This window comes from Uloborus diversus, chromosome 8 (genome assembly GCF_026930045.1).
Source record: "Uloborus diversus isolate 005 chromosome 8, Udiv.v.3.1, whole genome shotgun sequence".
In the NCBI taxonomy this organism is placed as follows: Eukaryota; Metazoa; Arthropoda; class Arachnida; order Araneae; family Uloboridae; genus Uloborus; species Uloborus diversus.
In genome coordinates, this window is record NC_072738.1 from 157,027,819 (window position 1) to 157,043,149 (window position 15,331).

Here is a 15,331-nt window from a genome sequence, read left to right on the forward strand (position 1 = left end):
GTCGCGAAAATAATCTAAATTTCTATTGAAAAGAACCTTGAAAATTTTCAATCGTGGCAGATTATTGATCAGTTAATTACATCCCGCACCTCCTATTTCTTTTATCCTTATTCCTTTTTTTTTCTTTTTTTCTTTTTCCTATTCGGTTTAAAAATAAGAAAATCTTCATAATGCTACGCTTTGGAAGTATCCTTTCCCCCGCCAAAACCTTTCAAGAGCTCCTCAAATCTCATTTTCAGGCATTCATTTTCGAAAAATTTCCAGGGGAGGACTGCCTAACACCTCGCATTCCAAAAACATCGAGAATCGTTTAATGATGCTTTTTTGGAGCTTCAAATTTGAAAAATAGCCGAACCCCTTACGTTACCGAATATGGTCTACAGTCACGTGTTTAAGACGACAATTACGAAAATTCCCGGACAAGAGCCCGAATGCTCTCGTAGGAAATCTAAAAATGAAAAAAATTACAATTTCGAAAATCTAAGGGGAGAGCGTTTAAATCCTTCGTCACTAATATCACTTAAAAACTTCGTTTTCTAAGACTTCAGTTTCGAAATAATTTTTGGAAAGAGCCCCAGAACTACATTGCTCGTAACATCACCAAAGTTTGTCTGTAACTGCGTTTTTGGAACTTCAATTTCGAAATATCGGGCGGAGGGGTGATCAATTTAGATCTATTCTACAAAAAAAAAAAATCTATCGGGGTAAGCCTCAAAAAGTCCCATTTCTTACCAAACTGTAAACCGCTTTTTAAAACTTCAATTTCTAAAATTTGCCACCGAAGATCCCCCCCCCCCCGCCCCACGAACCTTTCCTCCCAGTATAACCTCATCAGAGATCGTCTAAAACTGTTTTTAGGACTACAATTTCAAAATTTTTCCGGGGGACCCCCCCCCCTACCAGTTGATGAGCATTTTAAGATTAAAATATAAAAACAACAACACAAATACTGCAATGATTAAAACGGTTTTTAAAATTATTTTTTGAGAACGGTACTTGAAGAATTTGTAATGCACAATTTTTTGTATAAGAAGCGATAACACGCAGAGGATAAGTTGTATAGCTCAATTTTCATGGTCATTTTTTAATAAGTAAGATTATATACCCCCCCCCCCCCCCATAAACATATATTGCTGAAAAAGTTCCCCTCCCAAATCCATAGTCTGGATCCGCCACTGGAGCATGTAGCATATGAAGTTTATGAGACATTCTACATCCCATAATTTTAAAGCTTTCAAGCATGGTTTCAATCAATTCTTGATAGTTGTTAGCTCTTTTGTTTCCGAGAAAACCATTCATTACTGCTTTAAGACTCTTCCGAGCTTGCTTTTCAATAGGATTGAGTAATTGTGTGAACTATCACTGTTCATTATTCTTTTTATTTGTGGTCCAACGAAAATACCCGCTTTAATTTTAGCTTCAGATAATTCGGAAAAGAATTTCTTTAAATACTCAAAAGCTTCAGAATTTTGATCCAGAGTTTTCACAAATTGCTTCATTAGGCCTAATTTTATATGTAATGGCGGCATCAATATATTCTTAGGGTCTACAATTGGTTCCCGTCTGACATGTTTCCCTATCTGAAATTCGACTCGATCAGGCCATATACACTGTAAAAACGATTCAGAAACGTTCCTGGAAAATAATGGGCAGCTGATGTGCCCAATTTCTTCCAATAACATATCTTGGAAAAATCAGGAACTCTTTCCGCTGAAAGTCAGCAGCCATTCTGTAATTAAACTAGAAACTTTATGAAGACGTGCGAAATCTGCCCTGTTAAAACCAGTTATGTCTCTAGAACCTTCTAGAAAAACTACGTAGGTTTAGCGTAATTAATTAGTACCTTCCTAATTTATCAAGAAGGTTCCGCAAAAATCAGAGCGACCACAGTCAAGGCTATGCAAGAAGGAACCAAGCATATCTTTTACCTGCGATTACGGTCTTGCAAAGCTGCAGCTATCCATTGACATTTTCGCTCTCATTAGAGCTTAGTCAACCTGGACAGGCCGTAAGCAACCTTAGGCCGATTCACTTAATAAACACGCTCATTCAATCTTTAAGCTGGTTGCTAAAAATATTTTCCACAACAGTGAAAAGTCTGCACGCGCACAACTTGTAGCGATTCAGGAAACTTTTTTCTAAAGATACTTGCTTTTACGGGGAAATAGGTGAAAACGTGTGAAATCCCGAGATGTTTCACGGAAATAACCAGTAACGTTTCGGAATTTTTTTACAGTGTACGCTGTTGGTAATGTACTGAATCTGCTCTGCTATCCCATAAGCAAAGGTGACAGGGATTCTTAGTATACCCGCCTTGGATTCCCACCAGAAAACCAACCATCTTGAAATCTCCTATTACTGGCCAATTATATTCTACATATTTTAATTTCTCCAGTACCATTTTAACACTGTCGTAACTTTCCTTCAGCATTACAGAATGTGCTAAGGGAAGACTGGGTAATTGGTTTCCGTTGTGAAGAAGGACTGCTTTTAAGCTTTTTGAGGAGCTATCGATGAAACTTCGCCAGTCAGAAAATATGCATGGTATTCCAATTTCCTCGAACAAACCTGTCACATTATTACAGTAACAAAATACATCTTCTTTGGCTGAAAATATGAAAACAATTTATGATGATCTCTTTGATCAGTTATTTTCACATCATTTTCAAGCAAATTCCACTGTTTCAATCGGGAACCTAGAATCTCTGCTTTATTCTTGGGATGGTTAAGGTCTCGTTCTAAATCATTGAACTCTGTCGAGCTGATGAGATGTGGTCCAAAACTCTGCGAGTCATGAATTCATCATCGGTGTTGGTAAGCGATGCACTGGATTCTGTTGAACTTTGCAACGACTGAATTCCGAAGGAAAATGCTGCACGAGATGGAACGGGGAAATTTTCACTGTGAGGTATTGGAGGTCTAGTTGAAGGAAGATCAGGGTAAAAAATACATTCTGCATTTTTTTCAGATCGACGCTTACTTAGGTTAACGATACAAAAATAACAATCTTCTACATGATCAGTAGGTTCCCTCCAAAGACTTGCCACGGTAAACTTCATGTGTCGTTTTTCTCCTCGATACCAGGCTACCAGAGCCGTGTTCAAGGGGAGGGTTTTAGGGGTTAAACCCCTCCCATTGGAGTAAAAAATAATAAAATAATAAAAAACCAAAATACATAATAAAAAATCAATGAACAAAAGCGCATATTTGATTAATTGTAATGTTGAAGTTTGTACACAGCATTTTTTTTTTCTTTAACATTCTCTTTGAAGTTTCTCGGCAATTTAAACCCTTCTCTTTTTCAACTAAAATCATATTTTGGGAAAAACAGTGATTAAGAAACCGTTAAATAAGTTGTCAATAAAAATCATTCGCTGCGTTGAATATTGCTTTTCATAAGTCGGTTATGATGATTTAGGCGTTTCACAAAAAGAGAAGAGGGTTGCCGCTATGAAGATGCATAGCTGTCTTTCGTAATGTCATTTGCATGCGCAACGCACCCCTTCCCCTTCCTATTTAGTCTGCTAAGCATTATCTTAGAATATAAAACCTGAAAATATGTACTCGTATCGTAAAAGAAAGTGAAAAGTGTTTATTGTTGCAATACATCGCATAGTAAACATAATAAGGTTTGCACCTAAACAAGCAGTAAAATGAATAAATAATGAAGTTACTAGAAACCAGAATTTCCTTTCTGGGAGGTGGGGTTCATAACTGTCGTTACACGTACAGTAAAGCCTCGTTTATCTGGACTAACTGGTGCCAAAAGCAATCTGAATAAACGAAAATAACAATCTGAAAAAAATAAAATAACGGATAATAACGGTAATAAGCAAAAGCATTTCTTAAATGATTAGACTTATTTTTTATTACATCAAAAAACAATGCTTTGTAGCAAAACTATTCGAACATAGTACCGTTTCTGGCAAATATTTTGTCTCTTAAAAATAAAGCTGCAGTGGTGTCGAACTCAGGGCCGAATTTAGCTTTATACCGCCCCTAGGCAGATTTGAAATCTGCCGCCTCCTCCCCCCTCCACTTACGTGATTTATCCAAGGTACCTTTAAATTCTAAAAAGCACATTTTTTCACAAGCCCATTGTAATAGAGAAACTTTAAGGCGCGCGAAATATTTCAACTTCATGTATTGTAATCAAATTTTGAATCTGTTAATAGTAAATTCACAAAATATTCAAAACGCGAAATCACCGATAGCTTTATTTTAGTAAATATATATATATATATATATATATATATATATATATATATATATATATATATATATATATATATATATATATATATATATATATATATTTATATATATATATTCTTTATACTTCTTATAGTCGTGTAGAGCATAGTGCATGCACCCCATGTTTTTCCTTTTAAATATTGCAAGTATTTTGATTGCTAATAAAATTCGCAATCACAAACTTTTCTGACTATATGTAAGGCATGTTGAATCTCTGTGGGGTTTTATATCTGCGCAAGGCTTAAAGAGTTTTTTTTTTTTTAATTCTTTTTAGTTCGTTTCAAAAGCGTTCAATTTTATTCTAAAACAATTCTATTTATTACATTCTATTTATTACAATTATATTCTGCCTTTTAGTATTTGTGTGTCTGAAGTTTTGTATTCGATTATAAACTTTCATAAGATGGTGACAACGACATTTAAATTGAAAAAAGAGAATCTAGTTCATTTTTTCGTTAAGAAAGTAACCGAACAAAATTAACTGAGCAATAAAAAAACACTAATTTCAAAATCATTCGGTTTGCTTACTCATTTTTTTCAATATTCAAATACGTATATTAAAACAATCAAATTGTGGCGTTTTAAAGCGCCACCTACAGTGTGTAAACAATACATATTAAAAATTTTAAAAATACTCTGATTCGTTCTAGAAATAAATGGTTTTCCAAACGGAGTAGGTTTTAACTAACTTACTGAGGAGAAGTAATAATCTGAACATTCCTATAAGGGTGTAAGAGGAATAAAATGCTTTTTTTAAACGCAGTAGGAGATAGTGGTCATTCAGTCCTTCCAGTGCTACACATAGTCTTTTAGAGAAACTAGATGTTATGTCTGTTTAACCTGAGGCTCTCTTCTTTAAACGCTCCGGAAGGACCTTCTTTGAGTTAGAAATTCTTGGAAGGTATTGATCAAAGTGTATCTTTTCTAAAGGGGATGTACTCCGTCCCTGCCGCGCGAGCTAAAAATGAAAATGATTACGCATTACGGGAAAGTCTGTCACACCGCATTTTCTGTGGTTTCGACAATTAAGTCCGCAGACAAGTTAGGATCAGTTATGTCGCTGTTTTGGAGAAAAATAAAAAAAAGAGCTTATGTTTTATTTGCAAGAATAATAATTTAAAAAATGAAATTAAAGCAGAATTTTCCGCCCTCGGCAGCTGCCTACTCTGCGTATTGGAAATCGAACTGACACTCAAATGGTAGATTAGTACCTACTATACTTCATTGTACGTTCTATGCAGGAGTTTTACGTTTAATCAAAACAAATACCGAATACTTGGCGCATTTATATTTCCGTTCTTGCAATCATAGTTCGAAATTATTATTGAAGGAAATATATTTTTTCAACTCTACAAATTTGGTCCGGATAAATGGGGGTCGAATAAACGAGGTTCCACAGAAAAAAAAATACAATAATAGAAATTACTCAAAATTAAATCTTCTGAGAATTTAGACGATCTTCCGCTCCCCTCCCCCCGCTACGTCCCTCATTTTGACCATCAAACAGAAATGAACAATTGACACACTGCTGTGTTCTCCAGGGCTGCAGAGAGCCAAAGCGGGAGAACCTTGTCAGTTATGACACCGGGAGCCCCTCCCCTCCCCCCAAACAAAAGAAAGAAGAGAAAAAAGAAGAAACAAAGAAAGAAAAGAAAGAAAGAGAAGAGAAAGAAAAAAAATTCAAAGTCTGTTTACTAGGAAAAAAATTAACTCTATTTTAAGTGCCACAACAGTAAGTACCTAAAGAATAAGTTTTACTTTATCTTTACATTTTCATTTATTCGGAGTTTCTTCCTCCCCCTTTTTTTTCTTTCTTTTTCCTTTTTCATGTCTTTGATTTTCAAAAAGCTTTCGATGATTTTCAAAAAGCTTTCGATAAGGTACCGCATGTTGCTCTACTTAGCAAATTAGCTGATATAGGAATAGGAGGGAAAACTTTCATTTGGGTAAAAAACTGGCTGACCGGAAGGAAACAAAGGGTAGTTGTAAGGAGAAATTATTCTAATTGGAGTGACGTTTTAAGCGGGGTTCCGTAAGGATCAGTGTTAGGGCCTGTTTTGTTCATTGTTTTTATGAACGATATTCACAAAAATATTTCTGGGAACATGAATTGTTTTGCTGATGATGTCAAAGTTATGGGGACTGTAGAAAATGAAGAACAAGCAAAACAGCTGCAGGAGGATCTAGATCATATTACGGAGTGGGCTGATAAATGGGGTATGGCTGTTAATGTTGGGAAATGTCAAGTGCTACATTTAGGGCATGGAAATAAGTGTACAAGTTATTATTTGCAGTCATTAGTCAGGCAGACAAAGTTACTGATCTGGGGGTCTTAATAAGTCAGGATTTAAAGTTTAGCCAATAGTGCAACATTGCTAGTAACAAGGCCAATAAGATGCTTGGGTTTATCAATAGATCTATTTCAAACAAATCTAAAGAAGTTCTTCTGCCCTTATATAGAAGTTTGGTAAGACCTCATTTGGAGTATGCTGTTCAGTTTTGGTCTCCTTATCTTAAGAAAGACATTAATGTATTGGAAAGGGTTCAAAGGCGAGCTACAAGGCTAATAAATGGACTTTCTCACTTAGACTATGATTCCAGGCTTAGAAGGCTAAAAATGTACAGTCTTGAGCAAAGAAGAGACCGAGGGGACATGATTCAGTTGTTTAAATTTATTAAAATGAAAGATGTTACGGGGCTAAAGTTTAGCACTGAAAAACAGGACAAGGGGTCATTGTTTTAAGCTATTTAAATCTCAGGCTAACATGGATGTTAGGAAAAATTATTATTTTAGCAGGGTAGTTGAACTTTGGAACAGTTTACCGGAAGAGGTGGTAATGAGCAAGGGAGTAGATAGTTTTAAGAGGGCCATTGATCTTCACTGGGGATTGTAAATTGACTAGGACCAGTCGAGCTGGGCCCAGAGCCTGTTGCTGGTCGTCACTTTTGTATTTGTATTTGTATTTGTCCCAAGATCCGGGCTCCTCGTTTTCGACTAGGCTGTGGCGTGGCCCCTCGCCAGGACTGCTAACAATGCAAGTAATAAGGTAAAAACATTGAAATCAAAACCCCTCCCTTTGTGAAACCCTGGACACGGGCCTGCAGGCTACAAATAGCGAAAACAACTAGTCAAATTTAAGCTTAATGCTTAAAAAAAATTGCATTAATGATTAGTTTGAAATTGTTAAAATAATTCTAATATTTGAAAGGGTTTTTTTTTTCAACTTTTCAAGAACAAAAATATTAATATATTGGAAGTTCTTAAAGGTTTAATATTTCAGTTTCTTACCTTCTAAAGAACTTTTGCAGTTTGCACAAGCAAAGTGAGGTCCCCATTTTTTTTATATTGCAGGTTAAAATACGCTTTATAAGCTTGAAAAAGCTTCAAACTGGATGCCAACAAAAAGTTTTTGCTTCTTCTTTTAATAAATTCACCGCAAACAAAACAAAAAATGAATCAACATCCTGTTTACACTGTCTTGACGCCATTTTAAAACTTGGTAATACTTAATACACAAGAATGCATGTCGTGTCTACGTTTTCATATTCGGAACTCCAGCGCTCGAATACGCTACCTGGCGGTGATTTACAAAACTGCAAATGAAACTAAAACATTGCCACGTTGCGTTCCACGTGTGTCTGTTGACGTAAACACAGGCAGTTTGTTCTGAGTATTTATTAACGTAATCGATGTGTCTTAGTTTGCTTTCAGCTACAGAAATTAATTCGTCCCTTAGTAGTATTCTCGAGCTTCTCAAAATAATGTTAGTTTTCATTATTTCCTTAATAATTGGTGAAAGCGAAAATTCTGGATTAACAAACTTGAATAACGTTATACAAGGTAAAATTTTTTATTGTTTTGTATGAATTTGTAAGAATATGGGGTTTTTTTTTATCTTAAATTAATTAAACTTACCATATTTTACAGCAGCATTTAGTTGGAATGGACAGTATGCAAAATATTTTCTTGAATATATTATCGTAGGACAAAATGAATAACCGAGAAAGAATTTACTTTATTCCTTTTATTCTCAGCTGAAAGGTTTCGCCAAATTTGTTTAGGGTTATAGTTTTAGTATAGTGCGAGCAAAGTAGCCTTGGCGAGATTTCGCGTTTTTAGTTAAACCATTTTTAATTTTTATCATGAGTGGAATAAAATGGTAGTAAGATTACAGAATTCGATAAGTGAAAAGAAATAATGGTCAATCAACTGAAAAGAAAACTACCACCATATATCCGTGAGAATTTTGTTGATGATTTGCATAACATGACACTCGTAACTCAGAAATTAGAAAAATCAAAACAGAAAATTTTTAAATTAACCGATTCGGGAATTCGAGAGAAATAACTCAGCTACAAATGGAAAACAATAAGCGCTAGCCAAGCAAGGCAAAAAAGTATCATCTTCTTTCGATAACAATTTGTAATGTCATATTGAATTTTCTAGCATTAATTGCTATTTTTTTCAGGCCACAATTATTATTTAGTTTTATCAAGAATTGATAAATATCGAATTCAACATCGTCGAAATAGCTGCTTAGAACTACGAACTACGTAGTTTGCATTAATCTTTGACGTTTAGTAATGCTTCTTGAATTCTCATTTCTTTCTACGTGGGCCAGAATATCCACAAGACTTTGAAAATTAATTTAAAAAGAATAAAGCGAAAAAATCATACGTACGAGCAAAAATCACAACACTTTTAGCATTTTCTTCGTTACCATGTGCGTTTGTTTTAGTTTTCAAGTCCGCCATTAGACAGTGACTTCAGTGCTCCCTATAGTTCGTTGGAGATGCGAATAGGGACTCTAGTCGTGTCGTTCAAAAAACAAAAGACAAGCGGCAGCCCCAAATGCGAATGTCAACGTCTCCGTATATTCCGCTCTCCCTGATTATTGCATCATCAGCTTTCTGTTGCATCAGCATTTTACAAGCTGTGTGTCAATTTTTGACACGTTTTATTGCCGAGCAGACACCAAATTCGCTGGGAATTAAAGCGGGTCTGAAATAGCCATTTAAATCATTGTTTGTTTTTTATTCTGATCGTATTTCACGTCAAATAATCATCAAAATGCATCCTTTGCATAATGTAAAGATCAAATGCAGCAAAACGTTGTCTTGTGCTCCCATTCTTGTCATATCCGAGGTAACGAAAGCTTCTGGAGCTATAAATATAGAGTGGGGACAAACCACTGGTTTGGAAATTATTTCAAAGCAAGGACAAGCAATAAACTTTTCTTCTGTTTATTCGATCTGCCGATTCTTAGCTCGAACTATCCCTGGAGATCTGTATGGCACGACGATTTTGGAAAAAACTGAAGTTGATCATTGGTTGGAGTTCTGCAGTAGAAAGTACACAGTGCCGCAATTCAAGGAATGTCTGTATAAAATTGACAAAGCATTGTTGATGTTAACGTATCTCGTTGGCGATGCAATTACCCTTGCTGATATCTGCATCTGGACTATGCTATATGGTAACAAAAGTTTTCAATCTTTTTTGACCGATGGTAGTGTGCCTGAAAATGTCTGTAGATGGTACAATTTTTTATCTGTTCAAGAGCCCTTCATTGCCGTAACAAAAATGTTTCCTGCCGAAAATAGTGATGGAAAAAGCGAGCTAAATGCCAAAGAGAAAGTAAAGACTGAAGATAAGGGAAAATTTGTAGAACTACCGGGAGCGGAAATGGGGAAAGTTGTTGTACGTTTTCCACCTGAAGCAAGTGGCTACCTGCACATAGGACATGCTAAAGCTGCTCTTCTGAATGCCCATTATCAAGTTAGTTTTCAAGGTAAATTAATAATGAGATTTGATGACACAAATCCTGAAAAAGAAAAGGAAGATTTTGAAAAGGTTATCCTTCAAGATGTTGACATGCTTGAAATTAAACCAGATATTTTCACTTATACTTCTGATCACTTTGATACTATACTCGCAAAATGTGAGGACCTTTTGAAATCTGGCATGGCGTATGTGGATGATACAGACCCAGAAACCATGAAAAATGAACGAGAGCAGAGAAAAGAGTCTAAAAACCGAAGTAACGATGTATCAAAAAATTGGTCAATGTGGGAAGCGATGAAAAAAGGAACGGACTACGGTAAAAACTGTTGTGTTCGAGCAAAAATTGATATGAGTTCTGATAACGGTTGTTTGCGTGATCCTACTTTATACCGATGCAAGACTGTTCCTCATCCTCGCACTGGTGATAAGTACAAAGTTTATCCAACTTATGACTTTGCATGTCCAATTGTTGATAGCATTGAGGGAGTAACTCATGCATTAAGAACGACTGAATATCATGATAGGGATGATCAGTATTTTTGGGTGATTGATGTGCTAAAATTAAGAAAACCTTACATTTATGAGTATTCAAGATTAAATATGACCAACACAGTGCTTTCCAAAAGAAAATTAACTTGGTTTGTCCAACAAGGTATTGTTGATGGCTGGGATGATCCGCGAATGCCAACTGTTCGAGGTGTTCTTCGTAGAGGTATGACTGTTGAAGGATTGAAGCAGTTTATTATTGCTCAAGGCTCGTCAAGATCGGTTGTTGTCATGGAGTGGGATAAGATTTGGGCATTTAACAAAAGAGTCATTGACCCATTAGCTCCACGTTATAATGCCGTGGAAAAAGATAACTTTGTACCAGTTTTTGTTGAAGGTGCTGAGAAGTCAACATTGCAAGTCGCTAAGCATCCCAAGAATCCTGAGCTTGGCATGAAGAATGTTGTTGTGGGACCTAAGCTTCTGATAGATCACGTTGATGCAGCAGCCATGAAAGTTGGTGATAATGTGACTTTTATTAATTGGGGTAATTTGATAATTACCGATATAAAAAAGAAATGTGATGGTGTAATTGAATCGGTGAAAGCAAAATTAAATTTGGATAATAAGGATTATCGGAAGACGCTGAAGGTTACTTGGGTGGTCGATGTCGAGGACGTACCTTTGATTCCATGCATGTGTGTTTATTATGATCATTTGATATCTAAACCAGTTCTTGGGAAAGATGAAGACTTCAAAAATTTCTTGAATGAAAATACGAAAATTGTTGTTAATATGGTTGGCGATTTTGAATTGGGCACTTTAAAGAAAGGTGATATTATACAAATTCAGCGAAAAGGTTTCTTCATTTGTGATGAGCCATACGATCTATCTACTGTTAGGTATACTGGGAAAGAGGGATCTTTGGTTCTTATTTCTATACCTGATGGTTCACAGGACATGACGACATTACCTGCTGCTGTAAGGAAAGTTAGAGAAAAGGAAAGTGCCAAAGAAAAGTTGAACAGCTTAAAAGGTAAAGCTGCGGAAAAATCACCGCAGGAAGAAGAGAAAAGTATTTCGTTAAGCTTAGATAGCACAATTGGGGATACTGGATATCAAACTGCTTCTGAGTCTTCTTTTGATTTAGACCGACAAATAAGACAACAGGGTGATCTTGTAAGGAAACTGAAATCAGAGAAGGCGGAGAAAAGTCTTATTGAATCTAATGTACAACAGTTGTTGAAATTAAAGGCTGAATTTAAAAACAGTTTTGGAACAGAATGGAAACCGGATGTGAAAGTTGATGCTCAGAATGTTTCAAATAAAGCCAAAAAGTCTAGTGATAATTCAAAATCAAAAAGTTCAAATCTTAAAGATAGCAACCAAGATGTAAAACTTATACTAGATCCTTTAAAACTCCAAGATTATCTTGTGCTTGACTCTGAAATTCGTGCTCAAGGTGATGTTGTCAGGAAGTTGAAATCTGAAAAAGCTGATAAAAGTGTGGTCGATTCTAGTGTTCAGAAACTGTTGAAGTTAAAGGAAAACTTCAAAGATACTGCAGGAATAAATTGGAAGCGAGATTTGAAACTGAAAGATATGGTTGGAGAAAGTACTGATAACTCTTCTCAAAACCCTGCAAAGTTAAATAATTCAAAAAATTTCTCAATGAATTTGGACAAACAAATAAAAGAGCAAGGTAATATTGTACGAAAACTTAAATCCGAAAAAGCTGAAAAAAGTTTAATAGATTCAAGCGTTCAAAAACTGTTGAAGTTGAAAGCTGAATTCAAAGATGTATCTGGAATTGACTGGAAACCCGACTTAAAGTTAGATGGATCAATAGAAAAAAGTGATTCATTATCAAGTGACTCTAATAAAACTATAGTTAATGCTGATATCAATGCAAAAATTAAAGAGCAAGGCGATTTAGTCCGAAAATTGAAGTCTGAAAAAGCAGAGAAGAGTTTGATTGATAGTAATGTGAAAGTACTTTTGAAATTAAAAGAAGAATACAAAAGTGTGCATGGAGTTGAGTGGAAGCCTGATGCAAAAGACAGCACAAACCCAGGACTGCCTGTAGTAACCAAAAGTCTAAAGCCAAGTAGCGACAAAGGTAAAAAGCAAGCCAAAGTTGATGCCAAAGAGAAATCACCTGAAAAGTCAGATGCCCAAGACTCTGGATCTGGACCAAAGAAAATCACAAGATTAGGACTAGAAATAAAGAAAGAAGAGAATTTAGCTGAGTGGTATTCTCAAGTTTTGACAAAAGCTGAAATGATTGAATATTATGATGTTAGTGGCTGTTATATTATTCGTGATTGGGCGTATAGCATTTGGGAAGCTATTAATAAGTTTTTTGACTCTGAAATTAAGTCATTAGGTGTCAAAAATTGTTATTTTCCAATGTTTGTTTCAGCGAATGCTTTGGAAAAAGAAAAAACACATATAGAAGATTTTGCACCAGAAGTTGCTTGGGTTACTAAATCGGGACAATCAGAAATGGAAAAACCTATTGCTATCAGACCAACAAGTGAAACAGTTATGTACCCTTCATATGCGAAATGGATTCGCTCACATAGAGATCTTCCGCTGAAGTTGAACCAGTGGAACAGTGTTGTAAGGTGGGAATTTAGGAATCCACAACCATTTATTAGAACGAGAGAATTTTTGTGGCAAGAAGGACATACAGCTTTTGCCACCAAAGAAGAAGCTGAAAATGAAGTATACACAATTTTAGATTTGTATGCACAAATTTATGAAAATCTTTTAGCGATCCCCATTATTAAAGGTAAAAAAACTGAAAAAGAAAAGTTTGCCGGTGCTGATTTTACCACTACAACAGAAGCTTATGTTGCGGCAAATGGCAGAGGTCTACAAGGTGCAACATCGCATCATTTAGGTCAAAACTTTTCAAAGATGTTTGAGATTGTTTATGAGGATCCGGAAACTAATGAGAAGCAATTTGTCTATCAAAATTCATGGGGCATAAGTACCCGTACTATTGGGGCAGTGGTGATGGTTCACGGGGACAATACAGGTATTGTTCTTCCCCCACGAGTTGCTGCCCGTCAAGTTGTGATTGTGCCTTGTGGGATAACGGCATCCATGAAAGAATCGGAGAAAGATGCGCTGTTAATAAAATGTGCAGAGTTTGAGAGTACCCTGAAAAGTGCTGGCGTTTTAGTTGAAGGAGATTATCGAGATAATTATTCTCCAGGATGGAAATTCAATCATTGGGAACTGAAAGGTGTGCCTATTCGAGTAGAGCTAGGTCCGAAGGATATGAAAAAAAATCAATTTGTTGCTGTTCGAAGAGATACTGGCGAAAAAATTACTTTGGGGATGGACACTGCTCCTAATTCAGTTCTTGAACTGTTAGATAGCATACATAATAGCATGTATGCTAAAGCTAAAAAAGATTTGGATGATCACCTTTGTGTAACATATGACTGGAATGAATTTTGTAGTAAACTTGATCAGCGTTTTATACTTCAAGCCCCATTTTGTGGTGATATACCATGTGAAGAGGTGATTAAGAAAGAGAGTGCCAAATCTGGAGATGATGTGGATCCTGGAGCACCATCGATGGGTGCAAAAAGTTTGTGCATCCCTTTTCAGCAACCTGCTACTTTAAAACCAGATGATAAATGCATAAATCCCAACTGTAATAAGAAACCAAAGTGTTTCACTCTTTTTGGAAGAAGTTATTAATATAAAACTGAAAATGAATGTTCATTATAGGAAAAACACTTTAAAAAAAATTTTTTTGTAATTATTTATAGTGAAAAAATGTTCCTGATATATTTTAACTTATTATGTTTGAAACTTATTTTTGAAATAGTTGAACTTCAAATTTCATTTTATATTGATATGTAAACATTTTTGATTATATTGGATTAATGAGTTAAATTTCCTTTATTTTATTAACTCAGACCTAACATTATTTCTTAAACTGCATTTTGTCCTGGCTAATTTATTTTAAATTAAAAGTGAAAATTCATTTTATGAAATATTTTCTTGTGTTTTTCTTCTGGTTTCTGGGAATATTTTCATTTGCCTAAAACTGTATTTGTTATAATCATAATATTTATAAACCTGGATGATGAAAAAATATAATTTGCTAGAAAATATTTTGGAATAATGGCTAATGTAGACAAAAAAAATAACTGATTTTGTCTTGAAAGTTAATCTTTAAAAAAAATAATGAAGATTTACATTTTAATCTTTACTTTGATCTGCAAAAAAATATTTTTTGGGCCCAAAGTCAATTTTAACTTTGGATCCTTGTGCAAAGAAAACATCCTCCCCATAACATTTTGCACAGCAATATTAGTCCCCCACACATCTCAATACAGTAGGCGCCGCTTAATGTGATCATGGTTAATTTTATCATTCGCTTGATCTTATCAGAATCGCAAAGTCCCGGAACACTTGTACATTAACATGTGTATCAAAAATCGGATATTGTGATCAGTGTCATTGTTTATTGTTATCATGTTTTCATGAACTTTGAAATTTTTCCCTTTTTTTGTTCCTCAATCAACAGAAATACAAAGGCAAACGTTGACAAGCAGCTTCCGGAAAAAAAAAATTCCCGTCTTATCAGCAAAGAAGAAGAGTTTTTCTCCCTGTTCAGTTACACTAAAAACTTGACTCTAAACGTTCAAACATTTTAGCTATGGAGAAAAAGTGACATAATTTAACTTTTACAGAAAAATTTAAAACACTTTGACAATTTAACCATGATGAGTCAAATCAGTGCTACTAAAAATTTCTTAGCCATTACTTTGTAAGTTACAGAAA

The 15,331-nt window shown here is 35.2% G+C and overlaps 1 protein-coding gene across 1 annotated transcript; it reads left to right on the forward strand.

The window, feature by feature from the left end:
• Nucleotides 1-9,213: 9,213 nt before the first annotated feature.
• LOC129227762 (bifunctional glutamate/proline--tRNA ligase-like) lies at nucleotides 9,214-14,532 on the forward strand. The gene has a single exon (XM_054862368.1). The coding sequence runs from the start codon at nucleotides 9,326-9,328 to the stop codon at nucleotides 14,237-14,239; it is 4,914 nt and encodes a 1,637-aa protein (XP_054718343.1). The 5' UTR covers nucleotides 9,214-9,325; the 3' UTR covers nucleotides 14,240-14,532.
• The last annotated feature ends 799 nt before the right edge of the window (nucleotides 14,533-15,331 follow it).